General features: G+C 42.4%; 1 protein-coding gene across 3 annotated transcripts in view; it reads right to left on the reverse strand.

Annotated features, from left to right (window-relative positions):
* The window catches only part of EPHA6 (EPH receptor A6), a 367,313-nt gene extending 343,691 nt beyond the window's left edge, over positions 1-23,622 (reverse strand). For 2 of the 3 annotated variants that reach the window (XM_081198944.1, XM_081198945.1), the window contains exon 1: positions 21,627-23,621. In XM_081198944.1, coding sequence (XP_081055070.1) covers positions 21,627-21,732 — 106 coding nt within the window. In that variant the 5' untranslated portion in view covers positions 21,733-23,621. Of the gene's footprint in view, positions 1-21,626 lie in introns of all 3 variants that reach the window. The other variant, XM_081198943.1, reaches the window with a different exon arrangement.
* Positions 23,623-26,712: the final 3,090 nt, after the last annotated feature.

Here is a 26,712-nt window from a genome sequence, read left to right on the forward strand (position 1 = left end):
AGAAGAAAAATCTATTGTACAAAGGACCCTAAGTGAACAAAAGATTCAATATGTAGCAGTAGCAATCAGATCAGTGAACCATTAGTGAGGTTCAAAATGTAGCAGTAATGAACAAAATTGGTGTGCTGTTTCCATGAGGTCAAGACTAGGACTAGCCGCCTGAGAAACAGTTTCTATCCAAATGCAATTTTGGTTTCAAATGCAGTGTAAGGTAGTCTCTATGTGAGTATATTGTATTCAATTATAGGGTATCAGAGTTTTTAGGGGCTAACCAGGCTGGGATAGGTGGGATAGCAGGCTTGTTGGTTTTTGAATGTCTGGTGTAGATTTTTTCAATTTCGTTGTTCTGTATGGGACAATGACAATAAAGATTATTGTATCGAGGTCTGAGGAAAAAGGTTTCCCCTCCCCACATACACATTTAGAGGTTGTAATTAGATTTTTTTTTTGTCATAGCCCATTTTGTCACCTAAATATTAGAATTTTGAAATTCAGTACAGACTAACAAGGTGGTGTAGGTAGCAATTCTAGACATGCTTAACCTGTGAGCATGACCCATTGCTCTTTATGGAGCTTATTTCTGACTAGGCTTGTATACAATTGCACTGTAAAACCCTAGGCATAGTTAATTAATAATGTATAGTCACAGAATAGGCATGAAGCAACAACAGCCTATATAACAACAGCCTATATTTCTAATGAGTAAAATATATTGCTGAAGGATATGTAAAACATATTTAATTCTTTAATTCTCAACCTCACCCCACCCACAAACCTGTTGCTAGAATTATTTATATCCTTCCTTTTTTCCAAGGTGCTTAAGGCTGCATGTGTGATTCTTCTTCCCCCTTTTGACTTCTGTAACAATTCTCCATGAGGTAGATTTGGCTGACAGATAGTGACGTAAGGTCGCTTGATGAGTTTCATGTCTGAGGAGAGATTTGAACCTGAGTCTCCCTAGTGCCAGTCTAACAAGCTAACCACTCTAGCATATTGAAACTGAATGGCTACTCATTTCCCCATACGTAGTGACTCAAAACATTTTAAAAAGGTAAAATAGAAATAATGTTTTCCAGAGACTGATATCAGAAAGTTAAAACTGCCCTCATAAATAGGATAATTGGAGCCTATGTGTCTCTGTATGTAGGAAGCTGCAGCTAACCTTTGAGAATACCTTGGAAGCAGCAGAGAACAGTCAGAAAACATAAAGGGCAGCTGCAACTTCAGTCTAACCAGAGGGCCTCAGCTACAGCAAGTCACATATTACATGCACCATTGATAGTGTTTACAATATATGACTTTCCCCCTTTTGTTCTATGTGCAGAGACCATAAAATGGATTGAGACTGAAACACTCTTGGAAAATATATATTTTACCATGCCCTGTATTTTATATGTGCATATATAGTACTTTCACGCTGTGTTTTGTCAGGGATAATCCTGACTGGTTTGACTTCACCTCTCCATCAAGAGATGCCAATACAGCACTTCCCTTCCCATTCAAAACTATACGTAGAAGTTGCAGTAGTCACAACATGAATATGAAGAATGATAGAAAACCAGTGTTGCCATGTTTTCCCACTGTAGCCAAAGTTGGATGTAATGTAATTCTATGTAATGCTATAGTACATTATTTAGCTATAATATGAAGATGCACAACTGCACAGGGAACTCCTCGGAAAAGCCGATGTCGTTTTGTGAGTACCATTAGCCACATGTTTGCTCATTTTCAGCCCTTACATATTACAACAAGAGAAAAGAAGTTCCTGGTAACATTGATCTTCACCATCAAATTTCCATAAGTGGCTAGGGAAGAAGAATATCACACTGCACCTTTTCCCTTTCAGGTTTAATACAAGCCCTGTTGACATAATAAACCTATTCGGGCATCTTCTTTACTTGCATGAAAATAAACACATGCAGGGGAGTGCAAGCATCTCCTAGGCCCCGTCTCTTTCACTAAGTGTTTAAGAGTGAAAGTATGAGGCTGGGAGCCTCCTCTACTTGTGTAAGCACCATGCATAGTTTATAATCCTGGATAAAGATAATGTTCCAGGTGGAGTGCAGTTAACAGCACACCCCAACTCTTTCTCACGTGTTTATTTATACATGGCAAGTAAATAGAACACCCAAATAGGATTGTTATCTTTCAAATGTGCTATTACATTAATTTACTCATAATTCCCTAAATATTTATTACGTGAAAGGTACCCTGGGGAAGTCTTGCTTAAGTTTACAGGGGCAAGTCAGCAGTAGGGCAAGTGGCCACTGAACTTCTATACCATGATAACAACAGCTGCTGGACAGCAGTGATAATTCATAGGTTCCATTGCCTTTTTGGCTACACAGGGATCCTGTGAATAAGCAATCAATGACGACACACTGTACTGAGGCACTAACCTAGAAGTCTGGAGTGCCAACACAGATGGAATAAACCCAGTCCTCTCAGCACTTAGGCCTGTCCCCAGTCCGAAAAGGTCAGAGTGCTCTATCACGTATGAGAAGATTAATTTGGGCTATGAATAACCTGTGCCCCCATTGCTTAATCTCAGGACCTATCAGCAAAGATACTCCTAATCTCATACATAGATACATGTCTCAGATTCATGACTGTTTCTAGGTGGTAGAAACAGCCAGGTCTACCTCATTTCTTCAGTGTAGGAACTGCTCTTGTCGGAGTGAAATAAATCTATTCACACCTTGCTGGGTAGTTATTATGTTTCGTATGAAGCAGCTCATGAAGCCTGAATAGTTGGTATTTGTAGTTTTAATTTTCTAAAATATAATTTATTTTCTTATTTAGACAAAAATTTTGAATGCATAAATATACTCTGTGAAATAGTAGGCTACTAGACTATAAAGGAAAGCAGAGGTGAGTGTGACCGGTTCAGTCACACTGGGTGCAGAGTCTCTGGGGCACCCATTCTCTGATGTAGCATGGAAGGCGAGAAGCAGAGGGTGAGGGTACTGAAATTTGAAACCCCAGGGTCTACCACTGCGGGAAAGAGCCAGTGCATTCAAGATTTGCATGCAGAAGGTTCCAGGTTCAGTTCCTGGCATTTTCTGTTAAAAGGATCAGATTGCAAAGATAATGTAGAGGACCTCTGTCTGAAAGTCACTGGCAGTCAGAATAGACACTAGTGAGCAAGATGTGCAGATATTATGACTTGGAGGGCCATAATAAATATACATAGTGGCATGCCTATTTTTCCAATTAAAAAGCAAACTGGAGATAATATGGCAAATAAAGTTACCCAACAAACCTCTTGATGCCTTTACTGTAATGATGAAATCATGTTTTCAGACACATACACACATGCACACACACACACACACACACACACACACACACACACAAATAGGAACAGTTGCTTTTTTATTTACCTCTAATTTGTTGGAAGCAATTTAGCAGTAATAATTGGGTAAGAGGTTTAATTGGGAGGGAAGGATTTTTTTAAAAAAACACACACACGACATGGAACTTTACAGACTTGTAGACATTTTTCTACAGAGCCCCAAGAGGGTTAAAATATGTGGATCATACCTTTCCCGGTCTCTGAAGGATTTATGTGTATCATAAATTCTTAAGTAAAATTTAATGGAGTGTTCTGAGTAATTTTCTTTACAACCTTTTTGTCACCTTAAAGTTGGTTTCAGGCAGGGGAAAATTTATGTAAATGTCTGTATCAGCTGCGATTTCCTGGGTCATGGTCAGATCCTACAGCTACATGAAAAGCTCTACTCACAATGGCTGTTTTGGACTATAAATTGCCATCAGACAATGACAAAAGCATTATACTGTGGAAAGACTTCTTTTCTGGTCTCTCCAATAACCAACATATAAAATGGCATTTCATTCCTTTAAAATAAAATAGCACATATGCTTCAACTTTTCCTATTTACCAGTGATGCTCAGCCTCAGTTTTTTTTGGTCCCTTTTGCTTTTTGGGAGGACATGTTCAGGATGCCTTTTTAAACATTTGTGTTAGCACATTCACATAGGCACTCAAGTCCTTCAGGTTTTCACCTATTCCTGTCTCTATTGTTTGCACATGCATGCAGAATCTGGTGGATGGATATTGATTCTAGTTTGCATGCATCTAATTGTGTGTGCAAGGAGACAAAATGCCAGTGTGTTACTTGCTTTCCACCTCTTTATAACCACCAATGCGTGGGTTAACCGACTTTGTGTCCTGTTCTACAGAGGTCAGTTTTCTGTTTTAAGGTCTTTCAGAGGGCAGTCCTATATCTGAAGAGCTGTCTAGTTCAAATCCTGTTTGAAGATAAATAACCACAAGAAGGGAGAATCAAACCCTTACCCTTTAAAGTTGCCCATTAACCGTGTGCAGCACCTGGTCAGCAGACTGAGTAGACACCTGATTACAGTGCATCCCACTATGGCGAAGTGTATTATATTTCTGTTTAAATGATTATTTCTAAATTGCAACTATACTATACGGAAAACAGAGCCCTCAATTTGGGCAGAAATAATCATCTATTATTATTATTATTGCCACCGTGCTGGCGCTAACTTCCAAGTAAATATGCACAGGATTGTGATGTGAATGTTTTGTTAAACATGACTGAGTCTTTAAAAAGAAAAGCAGGTATGACAAAACGACAACACAACATACCCTAGTAGCCAGCTTTCCAAAGATTACTAGAGTAAATGGATACAATAGTCAGCCTGAAAAAAGTACTCAGCAGGTCATGATCTTTGATGTAAGAATAGATGTCTCAAAACACATGTTTCTATTTTCGTCCACAAAATGTTCAGGGATCTGAAAGCATTAATAAAGCTTAAGTATTAGCTTTTAGCATCTAGAAATCTAATACCAGTCAAGAATACACTATTTTTGTCACTTTACTGATGTTGAGCTGACAGATTGGCCACATATAATATATAGTGGTACCTTGGGTTACAAACACCTTGAGTTACAAAACACTTCAGGTTACAGACTCCGCTAACCCGGAAGTAGTACCTCAGGTTAAGAACTTTAGCTCAGGATGAGAACAGAAATCACGTGCCGGCGGCACAGTAGCAGTGGGAGGCCCCATTAGCTAAAGCGGTACCTCAGGTATGTCCGTTTTCAGGTTAAGAACGGACCTCCGGAACAAATTAAGTTCATAACCAGAGGTACCACTGTACATTCAGCCCCAAGTAGCACCCACATTAAATGAATGGTCCTATAAAACACCCCCACTTCCTGCTGCTGAGTCCCCATTGAGCCAATAGCATGTGACGCTACATGTGTGCTTTAAAAAGTATGCTTAAACTGGTCATTTTTATTTTGATGAAAAAAGCAACTGTAGGAGTCTTCTTTGGAAAGTGCTGCCAATCTGGTCTCTGAACAGAGCTTCCACTGAAAAAAAAAAGGGGGGGATGAGCTGCACTGAAAACGCATTTAGTCTCACTTAAGTGTCTGGCTCCCTCTGCTCCATCTTAGAAAAAAAATGTCATGAATCAAAGTTACAGGTGAAAGCTGTTGATCTTTCTCATCTGCTCTTCACATTTTGAGTATGAGACTTGCTGATAGGGACGATTTGCCAGAGTCTCCTATCTGGGGCATACAGTGTGCAGTGGCTGTATTGTAAGAACGTCTAGGCTGCCTTGGGCTGCAAACTTCTGACCCTAAGGGAGTTAGAGTTCCTTGAACATCTGCATGCAGGGAGAAGTTGACAGTCGTGGTTCCTCCCATTACAGTGTGGCAGAATCTCTGTAGGGAGTAAGACAGATGGAGCAATATTCCAGAAGATGCAACAACTGCTAAGTTTCTTTCTTCATACATATGTTAATGGAACAGGAGACAGCTTTAGGCCATGAGTTGGTAACCCTAACAGAAGCTGTACAGGAAGAATATTCTGTATAGTCTGAAAAGGGCTAGATTTAAGATTCCTCATAATTCTGAAGAATAAATATGATTCCCTAGAATAAATAAATGTTTTATTCAAGATTTTTAACTATAAAACACTGCACTATAAAGGTATAAAATCTCTCTTACAAATCCCATTGCTTATTTTAAAAACAAAACACTGCTGTAGTGGTTTCACAAAATTATACTTTTCAAATTTTACTTAATGAGACAGCACTCAAGGCCTCCATTTCAGTATTAACCTTCACATTAATATTCCACCCTTCTTACCAAAGAACTCAGGGAGACATACTTTGTTGGGTTACCCTTTTATCCTCACAACGACTCTAAGTTAGGATAAGTCAAGAGAAGTTGACTAGCAAAAAGTCTTCCGCTGAGTGTCATGGCCGAAGCAGGGATTCACACCAGGTCTCCCCATCCCAATACTCAAACCCAACCTTCTTCAACCTTGGGTCCCCAGATGTTGTTGGACTACAATTCCCATGATTCCTGACCACTGGTCCTGCTAGCTAGGGATGATGGGGGTTGTAGTCCAGCAGCATCTGGAGACCCAAGGGTGAGAAAGGCTATTCTAACCACTATACCACATTTGCTTTCATAGAAGTCTATAGAGAAAATTAATGGATTTTGTTAGGACTGAGTGTACCACCAAAGACAAGTACCCCATCAAGGTGCTCTTTTAAAAACAAAACTGCTTAGAAACATTGTTAAAGGGCAATTGAATATACGCAGCCACGGGCTAAAGCTAACAATTAAATCATTTTAAAACTATGAAGAGCCCTTAAACTTTGTTTATGTGCTTAGCAAATGTTATCATGAACTTGGTGCCCTATGGCTGCACCCATGTCAGCCTGTTTTGTAGGCCTCACTGAGATTCAAAAGTAACCTAACCAATTATTCAATCAGGATGCTTCAGAGAAATATTCAATTATCCATAAATCCCTCATTTGTATTCCACAAATAGAAGACAATGGCTGCGCTTAACCCAACGGCCAAAAGGAATGGTAAATAATTTGATTTTCCTCTATGTAGTCACCAAAATTAAGAACTGGTTCGGATGTCTAGTGGCCACATGAGTTTCGCGACCTGATTGGATGCCATTGGATGCCTTGTTCTTTCCTCATCTAAATAGTGCAGTGTTTCTAGACTGAATGTAAATATTTGTGGTTGTATATCCGGGGGGGGGGGGGCTGTGTGGAGAGAGTCTTCTCCTTTAAATGCTTGAGAGTTTACTTTAGTGAGGACCTCACTTGGAAAATCAACATAACTCAGGTGGTCAGAAAGGCCCAACAGAGACTCCCTTTCCTCAGGGTCTTGCGAAAGAATAATGTTAAACAACAATTGATGAACTCCTTTTAGTAAAGGTAAAGGTACCCCTGACTGTTAGGTCCAGTCGTGGACGATTCTGGGGTTGCGGCGCTCATCTCGCTGTAAAGGCCGAGGGAGCCGCTGTTTGTCTGCAGACAGCTTCCGGGTCATGTGGCCAGCATGACTAAGCCGCTTCTGGCAAACCAGAGCAGCACATGGAAACACCGTTTACCTTCCAGCTGGAGCGGCACCTATTTATCTACTTGCACTTGACATGCTTTCGAACTGCTAGGTGGGCAGGAACTGGGACCAAACAACGGGAGCTCACCCTGTTGCAAGGATTCAAACCACCGACCTTCTGATCGGCAAGCCCTAGGCTCTGTGGTTTAGACCACAGTGCCACCCGCATCCCTGAGCTCCTTTTACCGGTCCACAATAGAAAGTGTCCTTTCATATTGTATCACAGTGTGGTATGCTGGCCTGACAGCCACGGACAGAAAGTCTCTACAGAGGGTGGTGAATACTGCGCATGATATCATGGGCTGTCCCTTGAGTCTGCTAGATGACATCACAAGGGATCATTGCCTTAGGAGAGCGAGAAAAATTCTCAGAGATGACTCACACCCCGGCCATCATCTCTTTAATCTTCTACCCTCGGGCAGGAGATATAGAAGTATAATCAGCCATACCAACAGGCTAAAAAACAGCTTCTATCCGTGGGCTGTTAGGCCGTTGAACGAAAAATAACATAGCGAAATTGACTTGCGAGGTGGTGTGTTGTTTGATAAGAGATTGAGTGTTTGGGGAGGGGGGAGGCTAGTTTAATTTCATTGTTCACAGGTTGTACAATGACAATAAAGGTATTATTATTATTGTTAATCCAAAATGCTTGCCAGCTAGCTCTTAGGTTGCGTTATTTCCTATTACCCTGGAGGTGTTAACACTTTCTGCTGCAGGACACCATCGTAAACGTTTAATTTACTCGCCACATCATTTCCCTATCCACTTATATACTTTTATCTGCCTTTGCCTTGCCCCAATTCTTCATCTACCCTGGTCATTCCACCCCCACCCCTATTGTGCACCTAGTTCCCAATATGTATTTGCTATTGTTTGTAATAGTATTTTAAATACATGGAATCTCATTACATAATTCTCTCTCTCTCTCTCTCTCTTTCATTCACAAGATACCTAGAATGAGGATAGAATAATGATTTCATTTATTTATTACCCTAAAGTGCCAAGGCAGGTTACAACATTAGAACACAACCTTAAAAACAGTTTAAAACAACTTGCAACAATAATAAAAAAGCAAAATCAGAGAGAGGGCCAAGCTATCTGCCCTCGGTCTGGTATTTTGTGGTTAACAAAATAAACAAATAAAAGATAGCCACCAGAGGGTGCTGTTCACCACCGTGAAGACCACAACCAGATGCCAGGAAAGGAGAGGTTGTGTTTAGGAATGCTCCCTTTTGAGCCAACACAGTTCAACAAGTTGAGCTCTTGAGATGATAGCTGTCTCACATGTTCTCACTCAATCATATAAATATACTCTTTGATGGGATGAATTTGACATGACTTTATCCAGTAGGCTTCATTTTAGGGCTAAAGCAAGTGTAACCTTAAATGTGTGCATTTATTTAATGTGACTGTTTTTTTACTTTAGCAGCAGCAGCAGCAGCAGCAGCAGCAGCAGCAGCTGGGGGGGATGGACGGATCAGGATTACATTGCAAAGGGAGGAGGCATGGGCCCTGTTCCCCTCCTCATAATTAAAGTCACCTTCTCTGAAGCTGCTTTGCCTTAAGAATTACATTTCTATTAACACTAGTAAACAAATAATAATAATAATATTTAAAATGTATGTCATTTTAGCTCTTTCAAATGTGCAAAAATCTTTACATATATTATCGTGTTGGAATCCTTCCAACAATCCTTTAAGGCAGGCCACAATTATTATCCGTATAGAAGATAGGCAAAGCATCACTTGTCCAACTCCAACTAGTATGTGTTCATGATAGATGGGAAATTCAAACCATAGACTTCCTTATCCATTAGGCAGTCTTTTAGCCATTACTCTGCACCAGCTCTTTAGGCCTAGGACTTCCTCATTCAGTAAATGTTTCAGTCCTACTGCATTATTTTCAGCACCTGTCATTATGCTCCTTTAAATTTATTCCAATCATTTAAAAGCATAATCATTTCTTTTTCTGTCTATGTTTGTTATGGAACTGAAATTCCCTAACAAACCTAGAAAGAAATTATAATCAAGATAAAACATGCATGTTAAGTGAATCTTTGATATTTACTTACTGTGCTTAATTGTTCCTATTGGTGTGTTTGGTTTGTGAAATTAGAGTGTTCTTACCCAATTCTGGAACCTGAGCCCTTTCACCTGAGATTAGGGGTGTTGTGAACTTTCCAGCCAGCAATAAAACCACTGTGGTTTTTTGTTTGATGGTTTGTTTGTTTTGTTTTAAATTTTACCCCTTCAAAGTCTTGGCTATTGGTTCAATACTAATGGAAGGGAACTAAAAACAACAGCAGTTTACATGGAGAGCTCACACAGCCAGAAGACCAAGATTTTAAGTTGATTTTTGATGCAGTACTTGTGCACAGCATTCTGTGAGCAATTATCTGGGCTGTCCACAGATCTCTTCAATAGTGGAGGCCAGTCCTTACCTCAGTCACAATTTATTTTTGAATTTACCACTCAATTAAGACAGAACGAAGAAGTTTACTCCTTTGTCAATACTATTGTTTCACTCTGCCTTGCCACAGATGGAACTCGGCACCATCCATTGATTTACAAGGGAGGGGAAACCATTGAGAAGCTCAGGAAGTAAATTTAAAGAATTAAAGCTTCCGTTCTGTTAGCACAGCAGAGAAGAAAGAGCCATCACCTCATGAATACAAATTTTAACATCATTTTTTAAAAAAACAAAACCCACAACACAAGACCCTGTGGTTTCATGCAGCCGATTAGAATTCTACCTCTTATTACGGGGAATCATGCTTTCAAAGAGGAACTGTAGATACAACCTTTTCTTAACATGACACTGCCTTACACTGGGTCAGACTATTTGTCTTTCTAGCCCATATTATCTATTTTTGTGGGCGGTGGTTCTCCGGGGTCTCAGGAAGAGATCATTCCATCGCCTGCACCTTATTTCTCTTCTTTACTTTTAAAAATTGTAAATCCTAGAGTTTGAACCTAGAATCTCATGCACGTAAAGCATATGCTCAGCTATGATCTCCCCCCATGCCTTGCACGGTGGAACATAAACTGAGTTGTTCAAAAAAGTGGGTTTGAATTTGTACAATATGCAGCCACAGTAATATGAAGACGATGTCAATAATGATGCTATTAGCAACTTGGCATTGCCTAAATGCCGCTGAAATCAATGAGGTTTAACATTCCAGTGGTCCACAAGTTTACTTCAAAAGCATTTTTAGTGGGCTAAAGAGGGGAAACCAAGACTTTTCCTTTTCTGGTTCACACCCATCCCGTGCCCTCCCTGCAGAGATAATTTCTGTGCAAATTGTGCTTTATCACTAAATTATCTTGAAACAAAGGAGGACAAAGACATTGGTTGCTCAAAGCAGATCCAAGTTGAAACTTTCTTTGTAGCTGACAGAGCAATATGCAAATAGAAATGATTCAGCCCTTTGCATATATTCTTAAGCAAACTGTTTTGTGAAATTAACACTACAAAATATCCTCATGAAGTGCTTCACTGTGTTTTTGCTGACTACAGAAGAAACAGATTATAGAACCTTGATTTTTTTTTTGCCTCCTATCAATTAAAATAATTAATTGGCATGTGCTCAGGTATATTTATGCAGTCAGTGGTTCTACACTTGCAATGCCCCCTTTCTATATTATTCCACCTCAAGGCTATGTAAGTCTGTTTCACTTTTCAACATACTTTGTTTAAGCAAAGTATGTGTAGTGTATCCTTAAGGAAGATGCTGTGTGGTGCTTTTGAGCTTACAAATAATATTTCATAGACTTGATCAGTACTAGTCTGAGCAGATTTTTAAATTATATGATTGACAGCATGATCATGCTGCACAGGACTGGCATTTTGCAGAGTGTGGAAAGGTTTGAATAAAGGAACCAACCATTAAATAAAAAGAGGTAAAGGTAAAAGGTAAAAGACCCCTGGACGGTTAAATCCAGTCTAAGGCCACTATGGGGTTGTGGCACTCATCTTGCTTTTAAGCCGAGGTAGCCAGAGTTTGTCCACAGACAACTTTCTGGATCATGTGGCCAGCATGACTAAACCGCTTCTGGTGCAATGGAACACCGTGACGGAAACCAGAGTGCGCAGAAATGCCATTTAAATACAAAGAACCAACATGCAAATATGCCTTAGTGCTATCTACAATGTAGAACTTTTTTTGTTTTGTTTATTCATCATTTAGTATTTATTTATTTAACAAAGTACCACCACTGTATATATATATAAATATCAGGGGGTGGGTGGGAGTGCCATGTTCCTGTTCCTGAGTAGACATTCCCCAAAGCATGCAGAATGATTTAATTTAGTCAGTCACTTCAACGACCTCTTTTGGACTCACAGCTAGTGTGCTTATGCTAGGGGAAATGATCAACTGATTCCTTCTAAGTGCCTGGTCTAGCAATTGAATCTGTATTAATGATTTTTAATACAAGCTCAAGAGTGGTGGTTAATTTGGGCTAACAAGTCTAGAATAAATTATAATCTTCACAAAAAGGCTAGGCATCCTGTCCTCGAATACTATTTCACTCTGATTTTTTTTTAAACTTTCTAATAACATTTGAGAATGGAATTCTGTCATGACAGTTTTTGCTGGGGTAGTGGTTGAGCATTCCTTCACAATCATACTGCTATTTTTACAATAATTTCCATTTAAACACTGCTGGTTTAAAGTTTCTTGTTTTGAAAACATTCTGTGTTTTGGCACTTTGGGTGTCTTATGGCAGGAAGGCAGCATAAAAATAAACAACAACAACAACAAACCTACAGGATAAACATGAAATCTAATTTGAATTTCTTTAAAGTTCTTCCTCTTCATAATACATTTAAGGAAATTAAATTTTTAACAGTAAAATAGGTAGTGTAGCTTGGTGGTTAAGTGCATGAGCTATAAGCTGGTAAGTCCCTCGATTAGCCCTTCTCAACCTTAGATCCCTGAACACTATTGGACTACAACTTCCATCATCCATAGCTAGCAGGGCCAGTGGTTATAGATGATAGAAGTTATAGTCCAACAACATCTGGGGACCCACGGTTGAGAAAGGCTGTTCTAGGTCAATGAATTCACTGAATGGCCTTAGGCAAACCACTAAATCTGATGTGCAGCCTATTATTATTTATCTCATTGCTTTTTAGAAAACATCTCAAAGCAACTTACAATATAGTTAAAATACGGTAACTTATCAAGCAGATAAATCCATAAACACAACAATAAAATATTAAACTTATTAAATTAATGAAGGAATGAAGGTGTTCATCCATCAACAAGACTCAAAAGGACAAATCAGGTCATAGATCATATTACTGTACATTATGATCTAAATTTAGACTGAAAAGCCAGGGGAACAGGAATGTCTTTTTCTGGTGTTCAAAAAGCTGCCACTGTTGGTGCTATGCAGGGCTTTTTTCAGCTGGAACTAACTGGAATTCAGTTCCGGCACCTCACTGGTGGGCGCCATTGCTATTATAAGAGAACAAGGATGTTGCTCATGCTGAGGCCTTCATGCTGAGTTCTGACATCTCTTTTTCTAGAAAAATAGCAATGGTGCCACGTGACTTTCCTGGGGAGAGTGTTGCACAATTGAGGAGCTATCAATGAAAAGGTCCATTGTCTCATTGACAACCTCTGTACCTCCATCAGAGGAGATACCCAGAGAAGACCCTCAGATGGTGATAATAAGTACTAGGTAGGTTCATATGGGGAGAAATGTTCCTTGAGATACCAGTGTCCCAAGCCATATAAGGCTTTATAGGTTACAACCACCATTTTTGAATTGAAGCCAGAAACCAATTGGTAGCTAGTGCAGCTGGGTAAGGATTGGTGTTATATGCTCAGAACATCTAGTCTCATTCAGCAATCTTGCTGCCAACCTCTGCACTAGCTGCAATTTCTGAACCATCTTCAAGAGTGCACTCAAGTATAAGCTATTGCACCACACGAAACCCAGACAACAGAAGCTAGGCTATCCCCATCCAAACAGTTGCAGCTAGGCCACCAGCCTAAGCTGATGGAAAGCACTCTGTGTCATGGATGTCACTTGTGCCTCCAGAGACAGGAACAAACCCAGAAGTACTCCCAAGCTGCACACCACTTTCATTAAAGAAAGTGCAACACCTTCCAGAGAAGGTTGAACCCTATCTATCTGGTCTAGAGAGCTACTCACCAACACTGACTCAGTCTTATCTGGATTAAGTATGGAATAGTATGGAAACAGAAATATCACAGGGTTGATGCATGGATTAGTGATGGCAGCAGTTGAAGAAGGAGCAAAAAGGGTTTTCTTGTGTGTGTGTGTTTCTTGTGGCTGATTAGCTGTTTTCCCTGTGTAAAGGTCAGAGGGGGCAGGGTTTCTGTTGAGGCAGGGGATTAGCTGTGGGAGGAGCTTATCAGAGTTTGTAGGGCAGCAGTTGAAGAAGGAGCAAAAAGGGTTTTCTTGTGTGTGTGTGTGTGTTTCTTGTGGCTGATTAGCTGTTTTCCCTGTGTAAAGGTCAGAGGGGGCAGGGTTTCTGTTGAGGCAGGGGATTAGCTGTGGGAGGAGCTTATCAGAGTTTGTAGGGCAGCGGCGCGCGCCTAGCGGCGCGCGCAGTTATATCCATCTTTTAGATTTAGGGGAGCTAGTCTCAAACGTTTGTTGGGGGAGACCTAGGGTTTTTTTTTGTGTGTGTGTGTGTGTGGGCGAAGTTATTGTCCTGTCTTCAAGCTTTTATGATGGAGGACCTCTGTAGCCACCCCCAACAACACGATCTCAAGATGGAAGGGGAGGGAACAGCTGCAGTCGCCTGTGATTCCTGCGCAATGTTTGCCATCTTGCCAAAGGTTGCAGGCAGCTTCACCTGCAGCAATTGCATGTTGATTGCCCTTTTAAAAGACAAAGTCCAGCAACTGGAGGAACGTGTAGCTACGCTCCAAAGAATTAGAGAGCTGGAGCTCTTCTTGGAAGCAACAGAGCACACCGTCCCCACCAAGGAGGAGACAGGGGACTCCCCTGAGAAGGAGGCTAGTTCATCAACACAGGAGCCAGATATATGGAGAAACGTGACTCAAAGAAGTAGGAGGCCCAGGGTTCACTCTGATTGTTTAGAAATACACAATCGCTTTGAGGTCCTCTCCCCTAGCATGGAAGACGAAGAGCAGACTCCATTTGAGGATCTCTCCCTCATTACAGTCGATCAGGTATATGAAGACGAGCAGCAAAGTCAGTCCTCAGGGAATGTGCAGGCGACCTTGGAACGGACAGCTCACGGAAGAACCCCGACCAAACCCAAGAGGAGGCGTGTAGTGGTGATAGGGGATTCCCTACTGAGGGGAACAGAAGCAGTGATCTGTGGGCCTGACAAGATGTCTCGGGAAGTGTGCTGTCTCCCCGGGGCTAAGATCCAAGATGTAACTGAACGACTGCAAGGAATCATAAAACCCACTGACAAATACCCCTTCCTCTTGGTTCATGTGGGAACCAATGACACTGCAAGCAATAGCCTCCAGAAGATCAAAAGAGACTACGAGGCTCTCGGCAGGAAATTGAAGCAACTAAATGCACAAATTGTCATCTCGTCTGTCCTCCCAGTTGAACGACGTGGCCCAGGGAGAGAGGGGAAAATAGTGGAAGTGAACAGCTGGCTTCGCAAATGGTGTAAACAGGAACGGTTTGGATTCTTAGATCACGGACTGCAGTTTCTTGAAGATGGACTTCTGGCAAGTGATGGGCTGCACCTCACAACAGTTGGGAGGAATGTTTTTGCCAAAAATCTCAGAAACCTCATCAGGAGGGCTTTAAACTGACTAATGTGGGGGAGGGAGACAGTGCTCCTGAAGGTAGGAGTCTATCAATTAATGAAGATGATCATCCAAATGTCATAGACCAAATGGAGCAAACAGCACGCGGACCTAGTGGTGGGAGGAAAAAATCCTTAAATAAGAGACACGGGGGAATGATTAATGGACTTCAATGTCTGTACACTAATGCGCAAAGCATGGGAAATAAACAAGATGAGCTTGAGCTCTTGGTACAGCAAACTAAATATGACATAATAGGCATCACTGAAACCTGGTGGGATAAGTCCCACGATTGGAATGTAATAATGGGGGGATACAATCTATTTCAGAGAAACAGACCAGACAAGAAAGGAGGAGGAGTGGCGTTATATGTCAGGGATGTGTATACCTGTGAAGAGATCCAAGATTTAGAACCTCAAAGCCAATGTGAGAGCATTTGGGTCAAAATTAAGGGAGAGAAGAATAACAGAGACCTCATTGTGGGAGTTTACTATAGATCCCCAAGCCAAACGGAGGACATAGATGATGCCTTCCTGGAACAGATGGCCAAGCATGCAAAAGGAAGGGAGATAGTAGTAATGGGGGACTTCAATTACCCGGATATTTGTTGGGCGTCAAACTCAGCCAAGAGCATAAGGTCAAACAGATTCCTCACTGGCCTTGCAGACAACTTCATTGTCCAGAAAGTGGGAGAAGCAACAAGAGGAACAGCCATTTTAGATCTGGTCCTAACCAATGTTGATGACCTGGTTAGTGGGGTAGAAGTGGAAGGATCATTAGGCGCGAGTGATCATGCTCTTCTGAAGTTTACTATACAGCGGAAAGGAGCAGCCAAGCATACTAGGACTCAATTTCTTGACTTTAAGAAAGCCGACTTCATAAAACTTAGGGAAGTGCTGGGTGAGATCCCATGGACAGCAATACTAAAAGGAAAGGGAGTTCATGATGGCTGGGAGTTTGTTAAGAGGGAGATAGTAAAAGCACAACGTCAGGCAATACCAATGAGACGGAAACATGGAAGGTGCCTAAAGAAGCCAGGGTGGCTATCTAAAGAACTTTTAACTGAATTAAGATTAAAAAAGGATGTGTACAAAAAATGGAAAAGGGGGGAAACCACCAAAGAGGAATTCAAACAAATAGCCAGCACGTGTAGACACAAAGTCAGAAAAGCTAAAGCACAGAATGAACTCAGGCTTGCTAGAGAGGTTAAAAGCAACAAAAAAGGCTTTTATGGGTATGTTCGTAGCAAAAGGAAGAACAAAGAAACAGTGGGGTCACTCAGAGGAGAAGATGGTGAAATGCAAACAGGGGACACAGAAAGGGCTGAACTCCTCAATGCCTTCTTTGCCTCAGTCTTCTCCGATAAAGAAAACAATGCCCGACCTGAAGAATTTGGAGCAAATGATTCAGCAAAGGAAACACAGCCCAGAATAACTAAGGAGACAGTACAAGAATATTTGGCTAGTTTAGATGTATTCAAGTCTCCAGGGCCAGATGAACTGCATCCAAGAGTATTAAAAGAACTGGCAGATGTGATCTCAGAACCACTGGCAGTCATCTTCGAGAAATCCTGGAGAACAGGCGAAGTCCCGGCAGACTGGAGGAGGGCAAATGTTGTCCCTATTTTCAAAAAGGGGAAAAGAGAGGACCCAAATAATTACCGCCCAGTCAGTCTGACATCAATAGCAGGGAAGATTCTGGAGCAGATCATTAAGCAAACAGTCTGTGAGCACCTAGAAAGGAATGCTGTGATCACCAATAGTCAGCATGGATTTCTGAAAAATAAGTCATGTCAGACTAACCTGATCTCATTTTTTGACAGAATTACAAGCCTGGTAGATGAAGGGAACTCAGTGGATATAGCCTACCTTGATTTCAGTAAGGCATTTGACAAGGTGCCCCATGATATTCTTGTAAAGAAGCTGGTAAAATGTGGTCTTGACTCTGCTACCACTCAGTGGATTTGTAACTGGCTGACTGACCGAACCCAAAGGGTGCTCATCAATGGTTCCTCTTCATCCTGGAGAAGAGTGACTAGTGGGGTGCCACAGGGTTCTGTCTTGGGCCCGGTCTTATTTAACATCTTTATCAACGACTTGGATGATGGACTCAAGGGCATCCTGATCAAATTTGCAGATGACACCAAACTGGGAGGGGTGGCTAACACCCCAGAGGACAGGATCACACTTCAAAACGACCTTGACAGATTAGAGAACTGGGCCAAAACAAACAAGATGAATTTTAACAGGGAGAAATGTAAAGTATTGCACTTGGGCAAAAAAAATGAGAGGCACAAATACAAGATGGGTGACACCTGGCTTGAGAGCAGTACATGTGAAAAGGATCTAGGAGTCTTGGTTGACCACAAACTTGACATGAGCCAACAGTGTGACGCGGCAGCTAAAAAAGCCAATGCAATTCTGGGCTGCATCAATAGGAGTATAGCATCTAGATCAAGGGAAGTAATAGTGCCACTGTATTCTGCTCTGGTCAGACCACACCTGGAGTACTGTGTCCAGTTCTGGGCACCACAATTCAAGAAGGACACTGACAAACTGGAACGTGTCCAGAGGAGGGCAACCAAAATGGTCAAAGGCCTGGAAACGATGCCTTATGAGGAACGGCTAAGGGAGCTGGGCATGTTTAGCCTGGAGAAGAGGAGGTTAAGGGGTGATATGATAGCCATGTTCAAATATATAAAAGGATGTCACATAGAGGAGGGAGAAAGGTTGTTTTCTGCTGCTCCAGAGAAGCGGACACGGAGCAATGGATCCAAACTACAAGAAAGAAGATTCCACCTAAACATTAGGAAGAACTTCCTGACAGTAAGAGCTGTTCGACAGTGGAATTTGCTGCCAAGGAGTGTGGTGGAGTCTCCTTCTTTGGAGGTCTTTAAGCAGAGGCTTGACAACCATATGTCAGGAGTGCTCTGATGGTGTTTCCTGCTTGGCAGGGGGTTGGACTCGATGGCCCTTGTGGTCTCTTCCAACTCTATGATTCTATGATTCTATGATTCTATGCAGTAAATCCAACTGATGTCAGTGGCATCCATTTTAGCCTTGTCACAATTGCCTTTCTCTGGAGTGGGTGGGTGAGTGGTATAAACAATATCACCATCAGGGTGTCCCACATTTATATAGACACCAGAGGAGCAGTTTGGGGTGAAGTCAAAGAGAGATGGCAATCACACAGCATTTTAGTATCATAAGACCCAGACAAAATATATGAAGAGATCTGAGCTCTTAGGGGGAAAACCACACACTGTACCAATTTTGCTTAAAGGCTAATCTATAACACAGCATTTATTAGTTAAGTGCAATATAGCAGATACTGTTTAAGAGCAGATAAGGTTATCAATGTAGTTTAACTGCAATTTTAGTAGAACATGTAGAAAATAAAATGCTATGTCAACTAGCTATTTAAGAAATGGAGGTAGCTGCCAATGCAAGTGTTTATTTAAAAAATTGCCTAGTATTTTTTTGTTGACTACATCTCTGAGTTCTTTTCTGATTTTTTTTTTGCTGTGTTGATTTATGCAGATGAGACCAAAGGACAACTAGGGTCAAGGCAACTGACATATACAAAGTTCTGTCTAATGTATTTTGGAACACACATTTAATTATTATGTTGCTTGGCCTATAGGTAAAATTGGATCAATTCAAATAAGACAAATGGTTTGAGGGGCAGGTGTTGGATGCTGGTGGACACAAATAATGAAGGGGTCAAATCATGCAATTTTGTTCTCATAGCACACTACATGGGGGGGTCATCAGGAGATAATTATGCTCAAGCTCACAGATGAAGGGATATCGCAACATGGGTTTAAATATTTCCTATATACCCTGCAATAGTGCACATAGTGCATTTGAGGAAATGTATTTGGTTTTTTAACGCTCTAGTACGTTGTTGAAAGTAATAGCACAGAAAATGTAAATTTCAACATTTTTTCTGTTATATTTAAAAAAAAATATATATCTGGAGAATCTCCTCCCATTTAATCATCAACAATATGCAGGATGCTGTACAGAACACCAGCTGTGCATGGAAGGCTTACAGTCATTAGTTAGTCAAATGCCATAAGGCTCAAAGCAGGAGTCAGTAGTTCTCTTTAATAAAGGTAGGCACAGCAGTAAATTTTGGTCTGTACAGAGGCTGCCAGAGAGCTAAAATACAGTATAGCACGGCTAGTAAAACATTGCTAAATGCATTTTGCATTATGCAAATATGAATGAAGATTAAGATCCACAATTCTAAAATGGCTTTATGATAAGGCATTTAGAATGGTATTTAGGGTGGGCTTGAACATTCATTATGTGTATGATGACAGATGAAGAGTCTTATATTGTTTGTTAATGGTGTATCAGTCAATCCATGTTGGGTTGCATGAACCTGTAAAATTGGATCCTCAGTATGAAAACTGAATTAGTTACTGGCAAAATCGAAGCCTGCAACTGGTATCCGAATTGAAAAAAACATACTGCACTTCCACACCTTGGCTGTCTATTTTTTTTTTTAGCTGACAGCAACTTTAGTTACCCAATTATAAATCTCTGGAAATAGTCCTTAAAAGAGAGAGCCTGCCTGCAGCCTTACTTACAGCGGTGCAGATTGATTCTTTCTTTCATCTTACATTATATGTTTCTTTATAGCACTCTCACACGTAGCCCAGTTAAAAAAAAAAAGGCTTTCCCAAAATAACCTTGCTTTGATGATCATCTTTTTGTTTTTTGCCCAATGTCTCCTGCAAGGGTAGAATTCTGTACTCTCAGAAATCAATAGAGATTCATCTGTTGACATCCTGTGGCTTTTCCTGTCATCATGAGTATCCACAGATTGCTAAGTAGTAACGAGATTGGTTGCCATGAGGTTCCCAAAAGAAAGAAAGGTAGGATCCAGAATGGCTCAGATGTTACCTTTTATTAGACCAATTATGCTGCTAGGGCAGAATAGAAAGTGCTCAGAAATCTCCTGAGGAGAGCAGGACCCACCTGAAAGCTTTTCTACTGACTCAGCCAACAGAGGTGGTCACTTTAAAAGATTTAATCTGAAACATTTTGGTTGTTTTTTTTTTTAGTGGGACAGCCAATGCAGTCTACTGGATATAGTGTCTGATATTTTAAATGAATTTTATTTGATAAAAAGTATCAAACCATGAACACATACACTACAGTGTTTGGGTTTTAGGACACCTGGGCTGGACTTGTATAAGGGCAAGCAAGACAAAGAATGCAAAAGCATATTGCGCGTTAAAATAATTATATAAAAGATCATGCTAGAGAGGGTGGTAATAGTGAAAGTGCACATGCATGCAAATGGAATAATTAGTTTCAGATGGTCACATCTATAAAAGATACCTTTGCTACAGAAAGCTAAGGTCAGGATCCCACTTTGTAAACTGCTTTAGGTTTTATTACAATCCAGCAGTATACAAATCCTGTGAAATAAATGATAAATAAATAGGATCCAAAAAGACCCATGTGCACAGACTAATGATATGAACTCTCCAAGGTTTCCCTTGCAGTTGCAAGGGCTCGTGCAGATACTGGAGACTATTTTACAGGAACCCCTGACTTTTCAGGGAAGTAAGAGGCTTCTGTGTGAAGATAGGCCTCACAAGCCTACTGTGTATCTGCAGAAGCAATGCTGATGCCTTCAGAATACCACCCAAAACAAATGAATACTAAGTTTGTTGTTAGGAAGGTGACCAGGGGGTGGGTGGGTGTGCTTTCATGGCAGTGTGATGAAGGAAAAAGAAAATGAGCAAAAAACCCACAAATGAACCCAGAGGCACTGGCTTTCAGCTTTTTGTTTAGGTTATGCTACTGAAACTGATGCCCTCTGGTTCCTACCCACCCTCGGTTTTCTTAATTACAGTAGTTAAAAAAGAAATCCATCCATCTCAGATACCTGTAGGAGAAGCAGTGCTTTTGATCAAGCAGTGGTCTGATCTCATGGTCTTTAACTCACTTGAGTAAAACAAGAGTCATGATGTGTAGGCAAACTAAAATGGAGAGCTCCGAAGTTTCACTGAGATTTCTAATCAGCAGCACAGCTTCAGATCACTCTTCAGGCTTAGAATAATTGACCCGCCACTGTGGCCAGAGCCTGGGGAATCCTGCAATTACCACCCCGAGTTCCACTTCCTCTCCACCATGCATGAGAATGCAAAGGCTTCTTCCCACCCCCACCGTCAGCCACCAAAGTGAGGCAAGTCAATAGACACTCGCTGATGAGAAGAAGCCAAGCTTTTGCCAGCCCATCGCGAGGATCCAATAACCCTTCTATGCCTATGGGGGCTGCCCTTTCCCCCAGCAAACACCCTGCAGCCCTGAGCTGCTTTTTAAAAAAATATTATTATTATTATTGCACATTCAGTCTTGCCTCCCTCTCCAGCGCATCCCTCTCCCTTCCCACCCAACAGTTTCTCTTTACCTTGATTGCTGGAGACGTGGCTGCAGCCCGCCGGACACGCTGTCAGCAGAGGGAAGACCAGGCTAAATTTCCAAAGGAAGAAGCCCCTCATTTCACTGCTGCCCATGGCTGGTGCTAGAGCCCCTTGTCCTGGCCTCCGGGAGAGGCAGGGGGCTTCAGCTTCTCTTGCTCCTCCAGGCTAATGGGCTATGCCTGAGGCCCCAAGGGGAAGGAGGGTCCAGGCTACCAGGCGCTGCCAAGCCTGAAGAAATCGCATCCACCTGAGTGAGAGGGCGTCCTGAGCCGAGCCAGGCTCCCTCTGAGCAGCAGCAGAGGCCGAGGGACACCGTCGAGTTGGGAAGGCGAAGGGCTTGCGAGCAAGGCGAGGAGCGCACGGCAGGCAAACTTTCCCTGGCTGAGGCGCAGTGTGCGTAAAATCCGTGTGTGTGTGTGTGTGTGGGGGTGGTGGTGGAGGGTGGGGGTGGGGAATTGCCCAGCCTGGTGGCGCCCACCTGGCTGCCTTTTTGCGTCTCACTTCTCTTTCAGCCTTGCAGCACCATCCCGTTTAGTGGCCGCCAACCCCACAACTGCAACAGCCTCCTGGGGGGCAGCGACATCTTCGCCCCCCTCGCCGAATGCCCGTCCTCCCGGCTGCCCATGAGGGGCAGGCAGCGCCCGGGAGCCAGAATAATTTCCTCCCTTTGGTGGTGGGAAGGTCCCCTCGCCGAGGCGCCTTCTCCGGTCCGCGGCTGGAAGGTGCTGAAACGCTGGACAGCTCCCCGCCTCCGCTCAGCCGTCAAGAAAACTTGCCAGGCGGGATTTCCCAGCCGCCGCCGCCACGGACTCCCTTTGGCTGGGACGGTGGCTCCCTGACGCCAAGCAGTCGCGGATCACACTCAGTTGGGCTGGTTGTCTTCCGCGCGCCTACCGGCATCTCCGCGCCTTCCCATCGCCTGCGGTTTGGGGCTGGACCATTCTCTTCCCCGCCCTGCCCTCCTCCTTTGCTTTTTCGGAGGGTGGTTGTTTTTGAAGCAAATGAGCCCTGGGCAGGGGAGCTAAGCAGGATCAATATTACCTGGCGTCCGAGCCGGCAGGAGGGCTGCTGAGGTTTTCTGGGCACGCCACATTTCAAGCAGCAGCCACCGCTTGCTGCAGAAATCCCTCTCTCTCCTCCTTCCTCGCCAAAAAAAGAGGGGGGTCACGATAATATTGGATCCTTAAATGGGTGTGTGGGAGGGGAGGGGAGGCAGGAAAGCAAGCAATAAAAGAAATCGGACTCTTGTTGTGTCACCTCCCCAGTTCTCTGGAGAAGAGGTGAGACCGGTATGTATATGGATGTGTGGGCAAAAGGCAGAGAGGGAAGATGATGCTCTCGCTTAAGCTGAGAAGCTGTGAGCAGCCCGCGGGTCAAATACAGTCTGTTCGGCACTAGAGGGGGTTAGTTGACAAGACAAAAAAAAACCTCCGAAAACAAAACACAAAAAGGTCTCTCTATTTTGCTTTTGGAGGGCGGCTGTGGCTAAACTTTAAAATTGCATTAGCTTAAAAGGACACTGGTAATCCTTAGGGCGCAGGTGGCAAGTTGTTATCTCCAGCTTTCTCGCCACTCCCCAACGCAAGTTGCTTTCTTCCTTCGCTATGGAATACTTATTTTCCCTTCTTATTTTCTGCCACTCATAATGCTCAAGGCTAAGGTCACGAGGAAGGTGAGCGATTGGGGGCTGGGTAAGGAAACTGGAGCACTGAATTTAGAAGTTTTAATGTAGGTACACCTCACATCTCACAGCATCGAGGTAAGGATAACTGAGATAACATAAGTGAAGCATTTATTGCATTAGGACGCAGCTGGAGAACTTGTGGCCCCTCCAGATGTTCCTGAACTGCAATTCCCATCAGCCCAAGCCAGTGTAGCCAGTGGCCAGGTGTGATGGGAACTGCAATTCAGTAATATCTGGAGGCCCATGGGTCTGGATTAGGGGAATGCTATATAAATACTGTACAGTGGTGGCACAAAGAGAGCTAAAACGTCTTGGGGGAAAAAGAGGGGGAGGGAATTACAATAAGACTGTGAGGCAAAGGGAAGCTGAGTGATGTAATGACGTGAGAATGGAATGCCTGCACCAAGATCAACTGCCCTGAAGTACAGTTGTGTGTTTTCAGCCACTGGAGAGGAACATGCATGGGCGCAGTGCCCTCCCCGGATCTGGCAGCAGCTGAATGCCACTTGATCAGCGCTGATCAGCTGTTTGGCAAGATCAAAATTGGGGGTGGAGGGAGCTCTGGCCAAGGTGAGACACAGGGCTTAGCTGCTACAAGTGGGGAGAACAGAGGAGAGGCTGATATTGAGGGTACTGGTAGCAGCCCAGCTTTTTGCCTGGGTCAAAGCTTTTGAGTTGCCTGACCTCAGTGAGTGTGTCTGCAACAGCTGCAACCTCAGAGGCAGTAGGCTGATCTGCCAAGAAGGAGGGGCAGGAGGAAAAGGCAACCCCCTAGCTAAGTTCCTTGGTGGGGGTGAGGGGAAGAGGACCCCCATAGTCTGGGGCCAGGGAAGGGATGGAGAGGGCCAGGCAAGGGAAGAGGCACCTGAGATGCTAGCCAGCTGTGTGGGATCCAGGACGGTTACAAGTTCTGTGTCTCTCCAACTCCCTGTGAGGAGATGGAGGGCAGGACTACCCTGCCTCAAGGAAAGCTGACAGGAGTCTCAAGTTGAGATGTTGAGGATGGGGGCAAAACAGAGTTGGCAGTAAGAAAGGATCTGGGGGAGAAAGGGCAGCCTCTGCTATATCCACTGATTTTTACTGAAGAAATGGGTGGGGAAGGTGAAGGGAGAAGGAGGGCACCACTGATTCAGCCAAGGAGGAACGACCTGGGAGCCTGAGTAAATGAGGAGCCTACCTGGGACAGTGCTTGGGTGATGGACTGGTCTCAGTCAAAGCAGCATGTAGAAGCTCACTTCCCTGAGGGTACATCAACACCCCGAAATACCCTCTGCTTGGAGCTAGGGTGCAGGGAGTCCCTAGTGAAGGTAACCTAAGGAAGGGGGAGCACAAAGAGAACCCATCCCATGATGTAACAGGTGGATGAAAAAAGTTCACAAGAGCATCACTCTTCAGTGCTTCTCCTATACCTTTGTTTGAGATGCTTTAATGTGTACCTTTTGGGATGCAGGTGGTGCTGTGGTCTAAACCACTGAGCCTCTTGGGCTTGCAGATCAGAAGGTCAGGATTTACCTTTTTTTGTGTGTACCTTTGTCCAGATGCCTATAACTTCCCATTTACCTCGTTGACATGGAAAGAGAACACAGGACTCCCTAATCAGAAGCATAATTTCATTTTCACACATTTTTAAAAATAAATAAATTATCAGAATTTTGGAACTATTTGAACTCAGGAAGGCGCTTCATAATCAGTATTGTTGTCTTCTCTGGCTTGGTTCTCTGAGGTCTCAAGCAGAAGCTTTCCTTGTCTAGCTACTTGCAGACATTGTCCTTGTAGAGGCCAGGTGCTGAACCAGGAATCTTCTGCATTCAGATCTGCAAGTGTTTGAACCACTGTCTTATGGTAATGCCCTTATATCTTGGAAAACATAGGAAATTGCAATGAAAGAATGGAGGCCTCCCATTCCACAAATACTATCAGCATAGTATTCATAGTCATACTTCCAGTGTGACCATGTCTGCCACAAAAGTGGACCCATGAACCACACTGAGAAAGTTGACTATATTATCTAAGTTGTACTTAGCTGAACTTTAAAAAACAAACATGTAAAAAGGGATTTTTTTTAATACCACAGATAACATCCCAACCCTTTAATGTATTTCTGTGTGTATGTTCGCATACTGTGTCATAGGCTGTGGGAAAAGTGACTGACAATATAACGGGGAAAATCACAGGGAAAAAAGAATATTGCTTCCACTACCAAGCCGAGTAAAGGTTGAACTCCAAATAATCTTGAACTCTTCAAGACACAGGAAACAGTTACACAACAGAACACTGGAAAGAGCTAACAGTACATCTTAGGTGCATGTTTTGTTGGTGAATTTCTTATTAATTGTTCTTTATCATAGTTTGAAAAATTGATTCTAGAGAAACTTACTAATATTTATATTTCCATTAATTCTTTTAGGCTAATTTTCTTTAAGCTTAGAGTTAATTATAATCATTATGTGCATCCTATAAAAATCATAATCACCCTGAAAAACCTTCAAAATGTAATAGCTAGTGGGGGAGAAGGATTTATATTATCACCTCCATAGAAGGGGGTGGCTCACATTCAGTATTTTTTTGTGATTAGAAAAACCAGAATGCAGATTTTCCAATTACAAATGTAAATCAGGTATGAATGTTTCACATTATCTATCTATCTATCTATCTATCTATCTATCTATCTATCTATCTATCTATCTGACATCTCGAGAATCAGAATAGAATTTGGCACACTGTTTACCAACAATAACAAAGAACTTCCCTGAACAGTTTAAATATTATTTTAGCATGGCATTCTATAGAGAACTACAATTTATACTGTAAAATCATTTATTCCATTAGGGCAGAATCAAAGGGAAAGCTTTCATCAGACAGACCTGCTCTTGGCAGACATGCACAAAAGTGTGTGTGTGTGTGTGTGTGTGTGTGTGTGTGTGTGTGTGTATTTATTAAAAAATATTCTTTTGATGTTAATTAACTGTCCTCGGAGCTGAGAGGAGGTATCCAACTGTCCTATTATTTAATTGATTCTCTCTTGCTTTTTAAAACATATAGAAATATAGACAAGGAAAAATTTGGCAACCAACACACATTGATGGCATGCTTATAAACCATTTATTAGTCAAGAAACTAGAGAGGAAGCAGCTGTGAAGCATACTTTGTCTGCAGTTTTCTATAGGCGCCTTGTCTAGATCTGGAGGGAAGACAATCTCTCTCTCTTTTTTAATTCTCTGCCATACTGCATAGATCAAAATTCTGTGTGGTTGTCTTGTAAGTCATTCTTCAGGATGCAATGTGCAGTGAGATTACTTGGACGTTTGACACTATCCCAGGTATTAAAAGGACACTGTGATCCAAACTTTACTGTGCTGTTTAAAGATTGTGTATGTTTTAGGCAACAG

This window comes from Podarcis bocagei (genome assembly GCF_964188305.1).
Source record: "Podarcis bocagei genome assembly, chromosome: 6".
Classification (NCBI taxonomy): Eukaryota; Metazoa; Chordata; class Lepidosauria; order Squamata; family Lacertidae; genus Podarcis; species Podarcis bocagei.